This window comes from Oreochromis aureus, linkage group 16, assembly GCF_013358895.1.
Source record: "Oreochromis aureus strain Israel breed Guangdong linkage group 16, ZZ_aureus, whole genome shotgun sequence".
Classification (NCBI taxonomy): Eukaryota; Metazoa; Chordata; class Actinopteri; order Cichliformes; family Cichlidae; genus Oreochromis; species Oreochromis aureus.
The window spans coordinates 17,843,822-17,863,540 of record NC_052957.1 but is presented as its reverse complement, the minus strand read 5'-3'; the positions used below and the strand labels follow the sequence as shown (position 1 = coordinate 17,863,540).

The 19,719-nt window shown below is 36.4% G+C and overlaps 1 protein-coding gene across 1 annotated transcript in view; it reads left to right on the top strand.

The window, feature by feature from the left end:
- Nucleotides 1–19,719, top strand: part of gpc6b (glypican 6b) — a 78,413-nt gene that overhangs the window by 25,659 nt on the left and 33,035 nt on the right. The window contains exons 3-4 of the mRNA XM_031738604.2: nt 4,591–4,982; nt 9,343–9,508. Of these exons, the coding sequence (XP_031594464.1) occupies nt 4,591–4,982; nt 9,343–9,508 (558 nt within the window). The remainder of the gene's footprint in view (nt 1–4,590; nt 4,983–9,342; nt 9,509–19,719) is intronic.

Genomic DNA, 19,719 nt, shown 5'->3' with positions numbered 1-19,719 from the left:
AGTGTTGCTTGCAGTAATGTGGCAATCAGAAAATATTCCCAGTTCTAAAGTGATGTAGCTAATTTCTTTCTTGCTTTCTTTTTTATTGGTATGTGACTTTGAAAGCCAATGCCTCACTGTATTGTTTAGTGTTTATTCAATTCCTGACTTGCCAGAGTGAATGCATTTATAAAATCTTGTAATTTCCATATAATTTTAAGCAGCTCCACATGTTCTCTGCAGAAAGTGTTTTTTGTGAGTGGTTGTGGTTTTTCTGTTGAAATTACAAAATTCTGAGTGGGGGAAAAAACAAAAACAAAAAAAACATCAATCTTAAATTGCACTCTACTCTGAGACCTTGTTTATGCCTTTATCTAATTATGTCCAAATATCTCTAATTTCTTTTTGACAGATGACAGATGAGTCCACATTTTGAGATATACTTCCCAGATTCTCAAAAAGCACCAAACCAATTAGAATCACTGTGATAAAAAAGGATTAAACTTTTCTGCCATAATACTGCAGGTACACCATGCAGGTAAATCTTAGGCCCCTGAAGGTTCTTATCTATATCAGATGTTACCATGTCGTCATGTTTCCTAGCAACTACCTACCAATGGGCTAAAAAGACTTTTTTCAGCATTTATGCACCTATAACACCTATAAGCATCACATTGTTTTATCTCACACCAATAATATTTAACTGCATTCCAAAAAGATTTGTGCATGATATATTATGACAGCATCACATTGCCTGGCAACCACTTAGCAACAGACTAAAATGACCTTTATAAGGCCTTTATGCACCTGTAACACATTATGAAACATCCACATCATTTTAGTTACAACAATAGCATCTCATTTATATCCACAAAAAATTAATTAACCATGCATTGTAACCAACTAGCAATGTGCCAAAATAAGTCTTTTTTCATTCCTTTTTGTACCTATGAGACCTTATAAAAGCATTATGTCGTTTTTATTTCATGGTAATAACTAATTTAATTTTCCACAAAATTTGAATTATACATGCTTAGCAACCACTTAGCAACAGGTTAAAATGACCCATTTCTAGCATGTAAGCAATATCTACCAACCCTGTTTTTCATTATTGATATTTATTTATTTATTTTACTTTTGCCAATAGCACAAACAGGCCAAACAGTAGTGTAGCATGGATGTGCACTGGTTTATATAATTTAACATATCAGTTACATCCCAATTACTTTTGGTTAAAGTCTTTGTGCTCAAAATAACATGAACCAACGCTGAATGTGGCCCAGTTAAGAAATAAAAAGTTGGTCTGTGTATGTAGACTCCAATACAATATATTGCATGTACCCAATTGAAGAAGGCTGAAATGTTTTGGAAAGCCAACCCCTTTTTCCTCCTCAGCTGGCTGGTCACAGTTCAGAAGACTGTAGTAATTAATTCTGCAGGCCACTTCCCCTGAGGGTTCTCACAGTAGATTTCATCCCATCCACAGCAAACTCCTTTGGTTATGTGTAAAGACCAAATGAAGTCGACTTCAGAGTCTCTTGTCTCCAAAAAGCTGTGGTCTGCTTAGAAATAAAATTCACAAAACTTGCCTTTTCCACCATCTAGTTCGGAAATCTGAAACAGGGATGCTGTGTTTCAAGATTGCTGAAATAGACTGCTGACATCTAGGAGGCCATCCATCAGTAGGTTTCTGCAGAAGCACAGAAACAGAGGCTTTCTTTTTATCACAAAGAGAATGGCTGTGTGTAACCTCTGCACAGCTCTGTGCATATACTGAGGAGCTGGAGCCAAACGGAGCTTTATCAGCGAAATGTAATGAACTCTGTGTAAGCTGGGAGTATTGGAATCACTGCTGTCCAGCATTTCAGCATCATTATTCTCTGTTTGCAGCTAATGCAAATGATTATTTGGACAAACGTCTTAGTTAGTAATATATGTTTAGGATTTATGTAAATTCTCCAGGTAATTTTTACTCTTTGACATTTCACCATGCTTTTCATTTTCTGTCATGAAATATGGATCCCCTCAAGAGTTTCCACTAATTACATTACGATGTCTTTTTTAGCCTAATATTTCTGCTGCTGATTTATACCAAGGCCATTCATAATGAAATTATTCATCGTAATCACTCCATTGCAGAGCTTAGAATTATATCAAATATAATGTCATATTGATTATAAACACTGTTTTAATTAAATTGGTTATGTTTAATTAGTCTCTCGGCAGAACATGGCTGTATAAAGGTTTGTTTTCCTCATTTTCATGATTTTAAGTAGAATTTGTTTTGGCACCGTCATTAATCTATGTGCACATCGCTCAGCATCACTGACTGTTCTCATTACCACAAACACATTACTGAAGCAAAAATCATGCTTAAAGATTACCATATTTAAATGACTGCTAACTGTGGACATTTATTACATATTCTCAAGTATACTGAAAAATAACCAGACTTTGGCTAACGTCATGAGTCCTACCTACTGTAAGTTCTAATATAAGATGTGTGAAGTAAATAAAAAAGATATCTCCTTAGGCACCAAACGTGTGTGAAAGTAAGCTAATGTTGTCAGATCCCAGGGGGAGTATGACAGTTAACACTCACTGGTGCCTCATAAGATGTGCTAATGAACAATAATTAAATCTGATGAGAATAAAGAAAGCAAGTATTTTGTAAGCATGCACTAAATGAAAGCCAGTTTTGTGGTGAATACATTAATGTTGGATAAAAAAAAAAAACCTTTGCTCTTCAAGTTCAAGTCACACACACCAAAACCCTGCCTTTTTAAGCTGCCATACATTAGTCTTTAAATGATGTTATAATATCATAAAATAACATTTTATTTTCGAAAAACCTTGCAAATGAGGCGTGTTTTTCATATTTTACTTTCTGTCAGTGTGCATCTCGGGTACCTCTTGATGTAACTAATCAGATGTGACTTGGTGTGGCTTTATGGAGAGTCGGGTCATTTGGTTTCTCTGCTGCTGTAATCTGTAATTTTACCTGCATTGCTGGGAGCTAATGACCACTTCAAATCCATTACGCTTTTGTCTGGGCCATTGTGATAAGTGACTCTAATGTGCATGGCTTGGGGGGAGAGGTGTAACCTAGCTTTTATGAATAGCTCGAGAACATACAGATTTAGTAGTCTAAATGATCATAATAGTCCAAAATACTGTTTAAAATAAAACACAAATAGTAAAATTTCTTGGAATCAATAGCTGGTGTGACGATATTAGGACAACATTATTTTCTTTCTTTACCCTGAAGTATCCCAACTGTGTAGTTTTGCTGTTGGCTTTGTGCACACCTCGCTTCCTACCATCTAAAATCTAAGATCTAAAAGTACTTTTAATCAGTATTTTTATATGTGTATCGGGGGTTCTTCCAGCCACACAATCTTGTTTTTTTTTTGTCTGTTTTATTTTACATTTTGATTCAGTCTGTGTCCTCTCATCAACCCTACTCCAGACGCAGGATGCAGCTGCTACTTTCACTGACAAATCACAAAAGTACCATATAAGACAGTATACAGCCTACCAGTAGAGTTATGCATTTTGTCTGGCACATGGCTCCAAAGAAATCCAAGTCTGTAAGACTCTTTGCTCACATTTTGCCATGTTATAAATTGGTGATAATATAGTAATATTGTGAATACAGCTCTTTCTGCTGCCTCCAAGGAGCAAAATATATCAGTTGATACACTTAAGAGTTCACGCTTCTTTAAAGCTTTGGGTTGTACCCATAAAGCCCACTCACTTAGGAATATAAAATGCTTTCAGTTTTATTGAATTGGAGTCTGTACTGAATCCTCTTTTGACTCTCTTTGCAGTTAAATGCATAGGTTATTTACACTTTAATTGTGGCCCTTCTATGCCAACTTTATTGTTATTGGTAGCAGACGGTCAGAAATATCATCTAATCCCACTTTCTGGCATGTCAGGGAGGTCATGAGACAAACAACAAGTGGAGTCTAAAAAGGAGAGTGCAGACTACTGCAAATGCTGCAGTTGAACTGCATTGTGCTGTCATAATCATAATGATGGAAAATTTATTGCATTCCACAGTGGTATGCTTTTCACCATATAGAGAAATATTCATATATGCAAAGTGTTTTATCTGAACTGTAGATCCTTTCTGTCAATGAACAGTACAGGAAGGTGTTTTGGGTTTACATGAGTGATATGGACAATAAAGCAAATACAGAGTTTATTGCTTTCCAGAAATATATAGGGGAACTTCCCTTTGTCATCACAAAACTAGTTTACTGCAAATAAAAGTCAACAGAGCTGTGATCTCAGTTCAAAATGAAAACAACATCAAACACTATAATTGATTTGTTTGGTTTTTTTATTTTAGTGTTTTCTGGCTGTTGTCATATTTGCATTGCAATCAAGCAGGCCTCCATTTTAAGCAGCGTTCTAGATTGCAATCAGACACATTTAATGTCATTTTGCTGTGTTTCTGTTTAATTGTAAATTCAGTGAAGGTTCCCAGTGCATCTTGTCAAAGCACGTCTATGTATGACATGTACAGAATAAACTGACACCATCGTCACACATGAAATAAAATTGGACAATAATAAAGGCTTTTTCTGTTTTCTTCTAATCCAGAATTTTTCCTGGAGCTGCTGGAGAACACGGAGAGGTCCCTGAATGACATGTTTATGAGGACTTACGGCAAGCCTTACATGCAGAATGCAGAGGTCTTTGAGAACCTGTTTGCTGAACTGAAGCGCTATTACACTGGAGGGAATGTTAACCTAGAGGAAATGCTTAATGACTTTTGGTCACGGCTGCTGGAGCGTATGTTCACGCTGCTCAACTCCCAGTATGTCATCACTGAGGACTATCTGGAGTGTATCAGTAAGTACACCGACCAGCTGAAGCCCTTTGGAGACGTGCCCAGGAAGCTCAAGGCTCAGGTTACCCGCGCATTCATCGCTGCACGCACATTTGTCCAGGGGCTCTCCGTTGGCCGGGAGGTAGCCCAGAGAGTGTCTAAGGTAAATGTTCTTAACCCTTAAAATTCTTTACAAAGCACACATTTGCCCTAGTTTTCACATGATCAAGTTTATCCCAGACATACTTTCAGAGTAATTCGGATTCTCTCAGGGTATGTCTTCAGAAAATTTCGTCCTCAAGGTGGCTCGTTCATGGAGCTGTCTAGAAAACAGTGTTGAAGGGTATGTGGCTTGCTCAGGAGAAATTCCCAGACAACAAAAAAGGCGAGAAAAGAAATGTCTGCTATCGCTGTTTATTGCTCTCTTGCCTTATATTTGTTCATCCAGTATATAGAAGTCATTAATCACACTGTTGCCTGTGTATTCAGTTTGATGCAAAGCAATCTGTATGCAGTTCCTGCAATACCATACTGCCCTGGGAGTGTATGTAGGGCTGATCATGTACAAAGTGAGATTAAAGGGAAAGCAAAAGGCTAAGCCTTGGATTTAGTCACGCTTAACAACAATGTTGTTTCTACACTGTCATTTGGGTTCAGAGAAGCACTGATTCACAACATTGCGAATCCACAGCCATCCTCTTTGGCTTCTTTGCTTTTTGTTTTTTCAATGCAGTCTATCAGCTAGATTTGATTATTATTTCTATTATGAATATTTATAGAGCCACTTCCCAGTAGGCTATATAACTAAAAGCTAATGAAAATATAGGAGCCTTGAATAATGAGAAACAGAGGGCAAATGGAGAAGACACTGCTGTACTCTTATAAATCCGCCATTCATTTGGTCTGTTAATCCCCACCATACTTGAACATTAACCACGTTCCCTTCCTTTCCCCTGGGGTCCCACCCTCCCTAACAGTAGTGGCAGTGAGGAGCATTTAGTAGCAGCCACAGAAGATGTGTTGTTAGTATGCATTTACTGAGTTGTACCCTGCAGTTCTTAGAGCCCAGCGTGTCCTAGCTTCACCTCTTGACATTTCAGTGGGACCTGAGATCCAGGTCATCTGTCTGGGACTGCAGCCCTTTGATCCCCAGGGTATAAAGTCATCACGAGAGATTGGGTGTAAGCATAATAAAAACAGACACCCTGCCAGAGGTGTCTGTTTCTCAGCGCTGCTAAGATGTGACATCCATGCTTATTGCTCCTGGGATATACAATATATTGAATTAAAGTAGGTGATGTAGCATTTTATTGCTTTTCACAGCTTTGAGGAAGCGCAAACTTGTGTCTAGATCTCATCAGCACAGCTCAGACTTAGGCTAGACACGGCATGCGCTTGTGCTGTTTGTGGTGAATACAGTTTAATAATCATTTTACTAGTTGACAGTTTTTAGAATATCTGAAATGTCATGCAGGTAACTAAAAAGAATACTTCCATTAAAACAGTCTCTGTAGTAATAAACTCTACAGAAACAATTTGCTCTTGTTCTGGAAAAAAACAAACAAAAAAAATAAAATGATCACTGTGTTTTTATTTTAATCAGTCACAATATTTTAGTTATTGTTAAAGGGAGTCATGTTGGAACTCTTATACACGACAACGTGTAAGGATGGGTGCATACTGAATATGTATTATCTGATTAACAACAATATTTTGATTGTCCTTCAAAGCAATATTGAGGAGTTTTCTGCATGAATTGTTTAATGGTTATAGAGAAGGAGAAAATGCACCTTTTCTCTTAATTGCTACAAACCTAAATTTGTGGAACAATAAGGCACCACTGTATTTTTATGAAATTGTGAAAAATATAACTTTTAAAATGTTTTTTTCAATGAAATGGATAAGTGAGCACATATAAATACTGCTAATTCAAACAGTACTAACAGTGATTATTTCTCCTCACGGCCTTGTGATCAACAAGAAACTTTTGTTGACTGCCCTGAGCTGCTGCCTTACACCTGTGTCAGGTGATACGGATGCTGGCAGAAGCATTTTTAGAATATTCAGTGTCAAGTTTTGTATTTGACGCCAGTTGTCTGCGAGTTGATGTGTGGGGGTTGTCTGCTAGTGAGGGCAAGTATGTCTATGTATAACGTGTTTTTCTTACGTGCCTTCCTCTCTTGGTGATTTTTACCACTGCACTGTGAAAGAAGGTGGTATGAAAGAAGGCAGGCTTTGAAGCACATCTGTTGTTAAGACGTATCACTGAGATTAGAGCTTCTCTAATTTGTAGACTTTGAAAAGGTCAGCCATGTTTTTTTGTCTAGTCCAGGCTTGACTTGTACTTACTTGGCTTGAGTGAATGTTCAAAGGCAAAATGGCAAAATTGCAAGAGAGCTGACCACAAATACCAATTTTTGATTCACTGCACTTAGCCGTGTTCAAAAAAAAGTAAATATTAAAAAATATATGAAAAAAAAATGAATAGGTAAACCTTAATTTTTAAGATATTTTTTGTCAGGGTCCTTCTTACACCTCTGATCTGCCAGTTCCTCAGAAGCCTTACTTTTTGCTTGAAATCATTTGACATGGACTTTTTAGTACAGTAGTTCTAAATTCTCACTTTGTCGCTGGCATGGTGCTTATGTTGTCAAATCTTCTTGTTACATAAAACATAAGGTACTGTTGTGGTATGAACGCCTTCACTTCCCAATCCTTTCATGTTCTTAGCACAGGTTCTGTCCAAATCAATGTACAATAAGTGCACTCATTTTACACAAAACAAGAGCTAATTTTGGTGAAGACGTCTTTGTGCATCGCTTTTTTAAAACAAAAAGAGCTGTGATGCTGCATTATAGCTGCTTTTCTTGAATTTTTTAATGCAGTGAGGCAATAATAAGTGTTAGAGTGTAGTGTAAAGAGGCACTTTTTCCAGACTAAAAGGTGTTTAAGACTTAAGAGTCTTGTTAGTTCACGAAACAGAGAAAATAGCTCATTTAATTTTAAACATCTTAACAGGGCTCCAGAGTGCAAGTAAGTGCATGCTGAGAGTAGGAATATTGAATGCTCCATATTAGAAATAATGCCATCAAATGTTTTTTAGCAGATCGCATAGAGGAGTCTGTATTTGCTATCAGATCTATTTCCTCACTATAATTTCAAAAAAGACACACTAATAGTATTTTGCACTTTGGTACTCCCACAGTCTGATAAATGACTTGTATAGAATATAGCAGCTGATGATCCAGCTGATGGTCAGCTGTCTTCTGTAGTTTTTTTATTGTGAGTATTACTTCATGATCTTGTGAATGGGAGCATTTTTCATTGTAGCTAACTTCCCGCTGTTCGTCAAAGTAGCCTAAAGGTTAATTATCAACCAGGGGTCCTTGTACCCTAGAGGGTACTTCTGCAGCTTCCAATGGGCATCTGGAAGGATTAGTAATTTACAATCAAATCAAATTAACATTTGGAACATGAGAGGTTGTGTTAATGAAGGGTTGAATTCACTTCATCTGGCAGGGATGTGTGGTTTTGTCTGGAAAAAACACACATGATGCCATTCCATGGTATCGTGAGTTATCCTGCTGGCGGCAGCTATCAGAAGATACACTGGTGCACTGTGGCACACTGTGGTCATGAAGGGTTAAACATGATCAAGAACAGCACTCAGACAGACTATAATATTTAAACGATTCTCAGCTTGTACTAAGGAACCCTCCACACCATTACACTGCCAACAACAACCAAAAAGTTGCTGCCACGTGACTGGCTGATTAGATATTTGCATTAATAAGCGACTGAATAGATGTACCTAACAAAGTGGTCAGTAGTTGTATGTCATAATTTATCCTATTAACTTATTAAAATAACCCTGTTTTTGTGCTGCATAGGTTATCTGTTAAACAATATCTATTCATGCAGTCACTGCAACATAATGTATTTCAGAGATGTTTAATTGTCTGTTTCCTGCAGCTGTTAGCCTATTACTATCAATGCTTGTATGTGTTTTCATACACGGACACAGTTTATCAGTTTATCTATGAAAGCAGATTTTTTTTCTACTTTTGCCACTTTTGTCTTCTTTATTAGTTTGGATTTTTACTTTTTCATTAGTGACATAACCTTACATTTTAAAATAGAAATTATATTCCAGTGAGGGGGGAAATAGATGTTTGACTTTATTTAAAGACTTGTGGTTTAAATGCAAGCCAAATTATCCTATGTGAAGTGTTCATCGGCAGTGACTGATTGCATAAGAACATTCTTTAAAAGTCTTCAGTCAGCAAAAACGGTCTCTCTCTAGGGCCTTTGCTGATTAATAACTGAAACTTTTTTTGACAATAGGACAATAGTATCATGGTAAAACTTTGCAAAAGTTCTCTATTGGACAGTTTTCTTGTTATAAATTACTTAAAATCCTTTAACTGGCACAGTTACTTCAATAAAATAGATTTATAATTACCACATATTTTGTAGGTGCTACTAGATACTAATGACCACTCTCACATTCTGTGTCCTTGCAGGTTAGCAGCACTCCAGCATGTATTCGAGCAGTGACAAAGATGCTGTATTGCCCCTTTTGTCAGAGTATGCCAGGAGTAAAGCCTTGTAAGAATTACTGCCTGAATGTCATGAAGGGCTGCCTGGCCAATCAAGCTGATTTGGACCCAGAGTGGAACCAGTACATCGGTGAGTCTTTTCAACCACTTCCCCAGCCATTTTTATTTTAACCTCGGCTCTGCTGTTCTATTATTTGCAAAGTAACATACCAATTAGATGTGTTGCTATAAATTCATGTCTGGGCGTATGGTTTTATAATATGACTGAATTGAACTAATGGATGTGGGAGAAAAGCAGAGAAAGCATGTTACATCATATGAGCACTTACAGTAAAGCAGATTGAAATTTTCACTTACACCATCACTTTTAGCTATTCCTTTTTGCTGCTATACACAGGGTTATATTTTAATTGCATACCAAAAAGTGACACGAATTGCTTTAAAGCTGGACAGATAATAGTATGAGTTGAATAATCTTTTAAGCTCCCTGGTGTAGACCAGCAAACTGTAACTGTGCTTTGAAAGCAGTTAAAAGAGTAAGCTGAAAGCTGCACACTGGGGTGTTGTTTTGGGTGACGTAGGCAAAAGCTGTAAACCTTTTAAATTACAGAGAGTAACTGGATTAAATTTTAATATTACAAATATTGCTTTGTTTTGCTCACACCTTAATCTTAAAGCAAAGATGCTTTAGGCACGGTGACACCTATGTGTTCAGGAAGCAAGAGGAAAAGGCCGGAATAATTGGAATTATCTGAATTGGCCTGGAGGTGGATGCTTATATTAAACATGGCCAAAGTTTCACATAATGAGGTCAGCATATATGCAAGTAATATACAGTGTATAGTATAGGCCAATGTATGTAGTGTAAGCCAAAAGCTTAGACTGCTTGCACATAGGTTTTTTGGCTCTTTTGGCTACTGGATCTCACTAATGGCAGGGTTACTCTGCAGAGTAACCCCGCCCACCTGCTGTTCAAACCTTCTGATTTCAGGGAGCAGCCAATTAGAAGAAAGTTAGTTTTAAGGAAGTGTGGGCATAGGGAGGGGTGCTCAAAACACTTTTTTTCCACAAGAGTCTACGGATTAATATGGCAATAAGCATAATAGACCCATTTTAAGGAGCACTTCCAACACTGAATATTTAAATATAACAAAATTCATAGCACTAAAATGTTTGAACCCACACTACTGCACAAGTCAGTCATCATTTCTTTTCATTACTAGGAAAATGGAAAAAGGGTGCAGCTGTATATTGAAACATGCAAACATCCAGAAAAATACAGTATATGACACATAAATTTAAGTTTGTACAGTTTGAAATAGCTTGAAAGTCAACGCTTTGTATCACCACCTTCATTCTTCAACACAGTCTGAACTCTCTGAGGCAACCTTTCTTGTAATTTCTTTAAGTAGTCTACAGAAATAGTTCTTGAGGCTTCTTGAAGGACATTCAAAGCTCTTCTTGGCAGCCTCGCTTCTGTCAGCCTGCCCCAGGGCAGCTGTGGCTACAACTGTAGCTTGCCTCCACCAGTGTGTGAATGTGTGTGTGAATGGGTGGATGACTGGATGTGTAAAGCGCTTTGGGGTCCCTAGGCGGGACTAGTAAAGCGCTATACAAATACAGGCCATTTACCATTTCTTTGGATGTTGGCTGCGTTTTCTTTCCATTATCTGTCAAGATGATCCCACACTGCTTCAGTAATGTTCAGGTCAGGGCTCTGGGGAGGTCAGTCTATGTCTGAACGTCATAGACTGACCTTGTGTGTTTTTTCTATCCAGGTGTGATTTTAGTCCATTGGCAATGCGTTTATCATTGTCATGCTAAAAAATAAAGCTAAACAGACACTTTCCAGATGGTATTACATGCCAGGTTAATCTGAAAGTGCATTTCTTGCATTAATAATTCCATCAGTTTAGATGGAATTAAACACAGCTGGATACAATGCAGCTCCAAACCATCATAGAGCCTCCACCATGTTTTACAGATAGCTGTGGACACGCTGGACTGAAAATACCAGCGTCTTTAGATAAACTCTGAAAGACGTTTAGAAGGCCTGTAGAACTATTTGAAATGACAACAAAGTCTGGCTCAGTGCAGAGAAATGAGGTATGGCTCAAAACTTTTTGCACAGTACTGTGTGTGAATTAGAGTTGCACACAGTTAAAGTTATTGAAATGAAATTAGACATTACATGTTTCCGTTTTGGTGTTTTTACTGTGCTTTCACAGCATTAAACTCTTGATGTAGGTAGCACCATAATTTCATTCAAATATTATTAATTAATAAATAAAATATTGAAAGACAGCTTAGGTCAAAATGCGGACTGCATCAGTATGCGGGGATATACAAATCCTTGTGTTGCACTGCAGAATTGGACTTTCTATTTTAAGAGAGGCTGCAGCTGGTGCTGTGTCATTATCATATTTTGACAACATCACTTTCATTGACACTCGCTGGGCCTTTGGATAAGAAAGTGCTCTATTTGTCATTCTTCTATCATGATTCCTGTGTGAAAAGATTTTATTCATGGGATTCTGCTCTCCTGCTGGGCTAAATGGTGACTTGTAATGGGGCAGCCATGCTCCGCAGGAAGTGCCAAGTTTTGTGAAGTTATGTTCCATAGAAAATTGTTCAACTCAGAGTCAACGAATACAAATAGAAATATAATATTTATATATTTATTTTGGTATTTGATAGAATGCCCAGCATGATGGTTCCTGCTGTCAGCTAGATAGGCTCAGCCCATTGGCCTGAACAAAAGCTCCAGTATGATGGCGAAAATGTGACAAGGCTGTTGTGAGCAGGAGATGGATTAATGGTTTCTACTAAGAAGTTTGTATTGCCTTTTTTTTTTAGTACAAGCTATTAAGTCTTCCGTTTACATCTTGGTGCATGCTATACATGACTTCTATCTATTTCCTTAGATTAATATTTAAAAATAATAATATTCATTCTGTTTTTACTCAAAATATCTCTTTATTTTACGTTTGGGTAATTGTCTTGCTTTAAAAAAATGAAAATAATCAAATCCTCTTATGATAGGGCTGATTGATGAATTGATATATGAACAATATATTTAGTAAAAAACATGAGAATATTTTTTTTTTCTTTTGCACTAATAAATAAATCCATTCACAGATTTTGAGCCCTAAGATTTAGGTCATTCTTGTAAAAGTTTTTGTTTTTTTCCGGTTCACTTCAGTTCTTGTGAGCAGCTCCTCATATCTTGACACTTAGAAGTATTGTACTGACATTGTAGTGCACAACCATCTGGTCTAAGTTGTGACCTTGATTTATCTACACAAAGTTTGCCAGTCTTTGTGAGATCTGCTGGGACTGTATGGAGCAGCATATCAAAGCAATGAGCAGCTCAAACAGACTGAAAGCTGCACGAGTAAAAGCTTCAGTGCTGATTCACAGTAAGTCCTTTAGTGCTGCGTTACAGAAAGTCGTTTTATTCAAGAAAGTATATTAAGCAGTAGATATTGAAGATGACTGTATTGATAGTTTAATTTAGCAGTAATTTAAATGTTGTTGAAAAATTGCTTAATCTACAAAAGGATTCCACAATGATTATTAGGATTATTTTGTAAATCTTTGTACATTACCACAGTAGATTCAAAATCAAGCATTTAAGAGGTGATTGAAGTGCAGACTTTAACCTTTAAATCAATGGATTTTACAAAAGTATCGCATGAACTGTTTAAGAATAGCTGTAATTCAAGGAAGCAACACTCATAAGTGCAACACTCATAACACTCATGGGTATAAACGAAAGCATTTCTCTGACTGAGAGGTCCCTGATATGATGCAAAAGCATCATATCAGGGACCTCTCAGTGCACATGAAAAAAAATGTTGTTTAACTGCACATTGGTGGCATCAGTCATTCATGTGCAAAAAATAAATAAATTTGGATTTATTGACTTTTTTGCACCTTGCAGTGTCCAGCAATATGGGTTTTACAAATACCAAACAATCGAAACACTTTCAAATCCACATAAAATCACATCCACACTTGCACCTATGGGTATGTAATGTGATTTTTTTTAACATCATTACTTTTGCCAGCCTTTTTAGATCAACTTTGACTTAATTATTAGTGTATTTTTTAAATCTTTTAAAGCTTACACTATCTGTCAGCAGAAGATTCTAGACTGGGCATCTTCCACACTTTTGATTTGTTACAAAAACAAGCCCGTGACCTTTCACAGGGGTGTGGGAGATGCTGAAACTTGTTATCGCCTTTGGTAAAAAGGCAAATGCTTCAGAGAAAATGCCTCAGCCTTCCTACTTTCACAGACTGGATTTGGCCCCCAGAGTGTTTTCCCTTTACTGAACTGAATTCATAACAGTTGAACTGAAAACTACATTAGTTATAAACATTCAACACATATGCCTTGATTTCATACTTGGTCATATCTTGATTGTATCTTAATTATCACAATTTAAGCACTGAATTGTTAATCTTTTGTCATGACTATTGTGTGTGTGTTGTCACTCTTGGCTTGTGTACATACAATATTCACTAAAACATTTATCTTTATTAAAATCAGCTATATCATAGCATCTATGTGAAATAAAAATATAAATGTATAAATAAATTACAAATATAGTGTACATATAACAGTTATGCTATGAACATGGATTCACCAGCTAAGATATTAGGTACAGCTCTTCAGTCAATTGCAAATATCTGATCAACCAATTACACGGCTGAGCACGTGTTAGAACCAAAGTATGCAAAATGCTATCTCTTATTCCATAACAGGCTGAAATTTGAAGCTGATGGGTTACAGCTAGAAATTGAGACTACGATTTGTATTGGTTCACCAAAGTTGGACAATAGGAGATTGGAAAAATATTGAAATCAATGATTTTGGTCGAAAAATTTGGACAATGTCAAAAACACAAAATCATCTTAATCAAAATCATCTTTCTTGAACACTACAATAAAATCACTGACCTCGATAGATGCCAGATCTCAGTCTAATAGAGCTGAATGGGAGATGTGCATCATGGATATATAGCTTATAAATCTGCAGCAACTGTGTGATGCTATCATGTCAATGTGGATGAAATTCTCCAAAGAAGGTTTTTGGAACCATGTTGAAACAATTAAGGCAGTTTTGCAAAAGGGGGTCCGACACAGTACAAGCAAGGTTCACCTGAATAAGTGTCCGATGAATGTATAAGAATAAATTACATGGGGTACTGTTTGTATGTAAGTTACTACCGTATTTTTTGGACCATAAATCGCACTTAAAATCCTTTAATTTTCTCAAAAATCAACAGTGTGCCTTATAATCCGGTGCACCTTATGGTCTTAAAAATACGGTAAGTTTATTTATGTTATTGAAAGCACTGCTGGAATGGCTATTCTGTTTATCAACTAATAGAAAAATAATTTATAATTTCAAACTCGTTGCTTTTACTTGATCAGAATAACAAAACTGATTATTTTGAGGTTCAAACTAAATTAAAATATTGTTTAGGAATCATGACTTGCATCTTAAATAGTTCTTTACTGAGGAATGTTCACAATTTTCAAGCAACAAAAATAACTTTTATCTACAGCTTGTGTGATTTTTGACTGAGGATCCAATATTGAATGATCAAAAATTAAACACTGCAGGTTGCCTATTGGTACCTTTGCTCCTGTTGTTGCTGCAGCCATTGAAGCTTAGTAACGTGTGAAATTGTTTGGTAAGAAACATCTGTCACATTTTATAGTCAACAGAACAGGGCGCCATCACAAGCTGTAACAGCATCACAATTTCAGAATGCCACATATATTATTTATCCTAGCTGTCAATCTCTTGTTAATCTCAATCAAGGTATTTTCAAAACCATGCATCCTGTTCAGGGTCATGGAAGTTGCCAAAATGAAACCTTGGAGTGTAACAGAGAGATTTCACAAATAAATATACCCACCCTCACCGATAATATAGACACTGTTTCATTTTACCTGAATTTCTTATCAGCCAAAAACAGGGAGAATGGTAAAAATAATAAATTAAAAAAAAACAATGTTTGTGTTGCATTTTCACTGTCTGGTTTATCGAATTTTACTAATACATTACAGCATAAATGTTATCTATTGTTAGTTGCCAGTAAGACTGCTTTCTTAAAACAAACAAGTCTGTTGCAACCCTAAATCCAATAGAATGTCTACATTTACTTCACTAAAAGGAATTAATTTCTAACATGGCTCCACTTAAATTTCACAATTTTACATTTCTGCCATTAATTTTGTAGCAATGTTCATTCTGTCTTTATTAGAGCACTTGTCAATTGGGTTATTGTTCCCTGGTGCAGATTAAATGCCAGTTCTATATCTTTTGGCTCTGACATTTCATGCTCATTATGGGATGAAAGATTTTCAATTAGCTTGAAGTCTAACCACAAAAAACGATATTGACTTGTCTCTCGGTGTTAAATTGTCAGGAAGGTTATTTCATGTTCTACACACGCAGACAAATTAATGTAATATGTAATCCCATGTAGATGACAACTATGCTATTACTTAGAAATAAGAAGCTTTGGTTTGAATGAACTCAGATCACCTTCTGCTATCACATACTGTTGCGGACTTCAAGCTGCGATATTCATCTTGATTCTTGTGGCATCTATTCAGACCAGCTTTATGTTCAAGATACTGGGGAGGTGAGAACTAATCCAACCAAAGAGTGAGAAATCCTTTACACCTGGAGGCTGTGCCCTTGATAGTGACAATTTTCTTCACAACACTGCAGGAAATAACACCCTCTGATTAAATAAATTCAAACTCGTGACAGAAGTTGAGAGAGAGAGAGAGGGAAAAAAAGGCCAGTTCACAGCCTTACTTCCATTTATCTACAATATGAGTGTGAGGCTGAGAGTGACTGTTATGGCATCGCCAGAAGCAAACTAAAACAGATGTGTGTACGAAGAGCAGCTGCACTGCTCCTTGGAAATGTGAGATGTTTAGAAAGTGCTACCTTTGTACTGCACTTTCACAGGAGAGAGAAAAAATAACTGGTTCAACTTCCTCACTTTTGGATGTTTGCTTTGATGTTCTGTTTTAAAATAATTATTTGCTGTTAAGGCTAGAGTATAAAAAAAGTGACAGGAAAAATTGCCCTCCGAAATCATATTTTTCTTTCATATTTCTGTTCATGAGACAGAAAAATGCGGATGCATCCCAGTGAGGAGATCTTGGAAGTTTTCACTCCTTTAAACAAATAGCATTGAATGTGTGCTTGCTGTGTTTGCCCCTAAGCAAGAGATTAATTAGACAAGTAACTAAAATCTGACCAGGAGACTTAATTTAGAGGCAAGAGCTTATCACAAGCTCCAAAGGCTAATATCAGATTTAAATATGTTGGTATCATGTTGTCATTTCACATTAACTTGGAAAGATGCTGTTCTTAGAACTTCACTTGACAGAACATGAACAATAGCATTCATATGAATCAATCAGCCATGCTTCTACAGTAAATACAACATAACATTTTTCATGTAGGAACTAAATGGATAGGTATGGTTTTAATAAATATAGTTTTTAATGCCATGCTGCGATACCTATTTCTTCTTTAATGTTACACTGAATAAATCAAATCTGAATAAATCATTCAGTAGATTAAATGGACTCTGCTGCTGAGTAGCCAGTGTCTAATCCATTTGTTCCCACTGGAGAACAAATCCTTGCTGATTTCTCACAATTCCACTCCTACAGACAAGATTTGCTCACTGCATCCAATATGGAAAGAAAGATGCCAGCTACTGTATCCACACAAAACCTTATTGTTATGATAAATGTAATGAAAAAACTGTTTATTTTGTCAAATAATTTGTAGTTGCTTTCTATACACCATTTATCATAATAAACACGCCTTTTTCAAAAGCAGTCTGCGAGCAATTTGATGAGATTAAAGGTAGGATTAGATTTTAATTACACGAATTAGCTGAAGCATGGAGCGACTGAGGAACAGCTGTCAGGCTGTTCACCGCAATCAAAAACTGCACTGAATACAATCTGGATGCATGTAGGATGCATAGATCATGCTGCTTTTTACATAGATTGTCTATTTAGCATTGCTTTGACGGTGTTTATTTGTCTTTGTGCATTTTTTAACTCTTCAGATATTCTTTTTGTTGAATAATGCTTTGAATAAGGCTGTTTTTAACTATTTTTTTAATCAGGCTGTCTGCACAAATTGATGTCTCCTACTTCTCAGATGTTTTAAATATCAGTCACACAATCACACGCCCTGGAGATAAATATTGTGCTCTGTGATTTAGATCATGCAATATGTGCCATTATCATATTGTATTATACCTGTGATGGAACCTTGTCTCCCGCATATTGAAATACTTACAGAGACTTGCCACTGGACTAAAGTCAGTCCAAAGTGAACTGGTTATCAGTACCAGGTTTTTGTTTTTTGTTCTGGTTTTTTTTCTTTCCCTAATCTAGTTGCCTCAATGTTTACTGGCTTCTGTTGCTCGCTCACTTTCCCTCCTGAGAGAGAAATGTCTCCACATTGGAAGTGATCTGCATCGATTCTATCTGCTCATTTCTTTTTAATTAGGTGATTTGTTTCACTTGGTAACTGTATCCAGCTACAATCTGTTTATTGAAATTCAAGACAGCAACAAACCCTTTCTTCTTGTTTAAAAAAAAAAAATCCTCATAAATAAAATATTGACAGAAAAAGGGGGAAAAAAAATGTACACACCGAGTGTGGACAGCCCATGGCTGAAACTCAGGCCGCACAAAAAGTTTCTACATACAAGGACGCTGAAGGGATTTGAATTTTATGGTCTAACCAGCAGAAATTCGAAACACTGATAGAAATCACACGCTTCCATTTCACTAGAATTAAGCTATTCCATTTTAGGCCAACTGGGTGATGCAAGTTGGCAGCCAAACCGAATGGGTCAAACACAAATCCGACCCGGTTTGGTGACCTCGCCCTAGAATTTGCCCATTGAAAGCATTTTAGACATGGTCACCTTTAGTGATTCGATATTTCTGTTACTCATTGGAATTTAATTTAATGACGTTACTTTTTTAAAAATAGATTGAAGCAACTCTTCATCTCATGTGACAAAGGAAGAGAAAACTGAGCGTTTGAGTGGGCGAGTAAAAGAGAAGCTGCACTGAAAAAGCTAAAACTCAAATCGAGTAATGAAAATTGTCTATGTGTGGATGCACTATTGCAAATGGAACTCTGTGAATGGTCATGACAGCCAAGAAATAACCTGTGACTGCAATCTCCCAAGAAATAATATCTTAATACTAGGAGTCTTTACTTGAGGAAAAGTATTTCCACTTATGCCACACTTGAACGGTTCCATCTATGCAAAAGTATATGTAAAGAAAAATGAATGTTTTAATGTATTGTTAAATCATAACTGCTTATCAACTCAAAGACTGGAAACAAAGCAAACAGCTACACTTTTCCTGGAACTTTACAGAACATGTGATTAAAAGCATTTAAATAAATGATCAGGTTATTTTTGCTTTTTAGTTGAAAATATTTCTGTGTGATAATAATCGTTGCAGATTTAAGTATTCTGCATTTTTCAAATGGAAAAAAAAAATCATATAGCTTTGGGCTTTTATTAACCTTTTGCCGAAGGGTGCTAAAACAAGCCACAACGATTAGACAGAGCAGACAGCCATTATATATCCATTTAACTCCACAGGTGTAGGTAAATGGCTTTCAGGCACAGCAGTTCTATATCACTGCTGTTCAGGGATGGAAATTAAGACCACACAGGACGAAGGAAAAACAGCACCAGAGCATGCCACTCATCTGACGCACTGATAATAATTTTATTTTTTTACAAATTGGGCCTTGTGAAAAGTGAAGACAGTGATAGCCTGTTATATGTGAGATCTCTACATATTCAATTAAACTTCAGCTCTCCAGGATCTGAAATGTCAGCTAAATATAAATACCCGTGGCTGAGTTTCACATTCTGATTTTCAATCACCAATAGCACTGATTGCACAGTCAGATGTGTTATTAGGCACACATCGGATAAAAGGTAGTTTTCTGTCTCCTTTTTTCTTGGAGGTCATCGAATAAGTTCTTGATTATACAGATTGCAGGGTTAGCGCAGAGATTTACTAAAAAGCAAACTTATTGATTTCTGCTTTTTGCTATTAAAAACAATTTCATTTTATTTCATTTCAGAAATAACAATGTAACCGAGAGTTAAAGTACATAAAAATGGCTTATTTGAGTACCGCTGCCGACTTATCAATATAAAAGGTGATTAAAAAATTAAACATAATTAATTATAGAGCAGTTGCCTTGAAAAAGTTCAACAAATAAACCTTTATGACCCT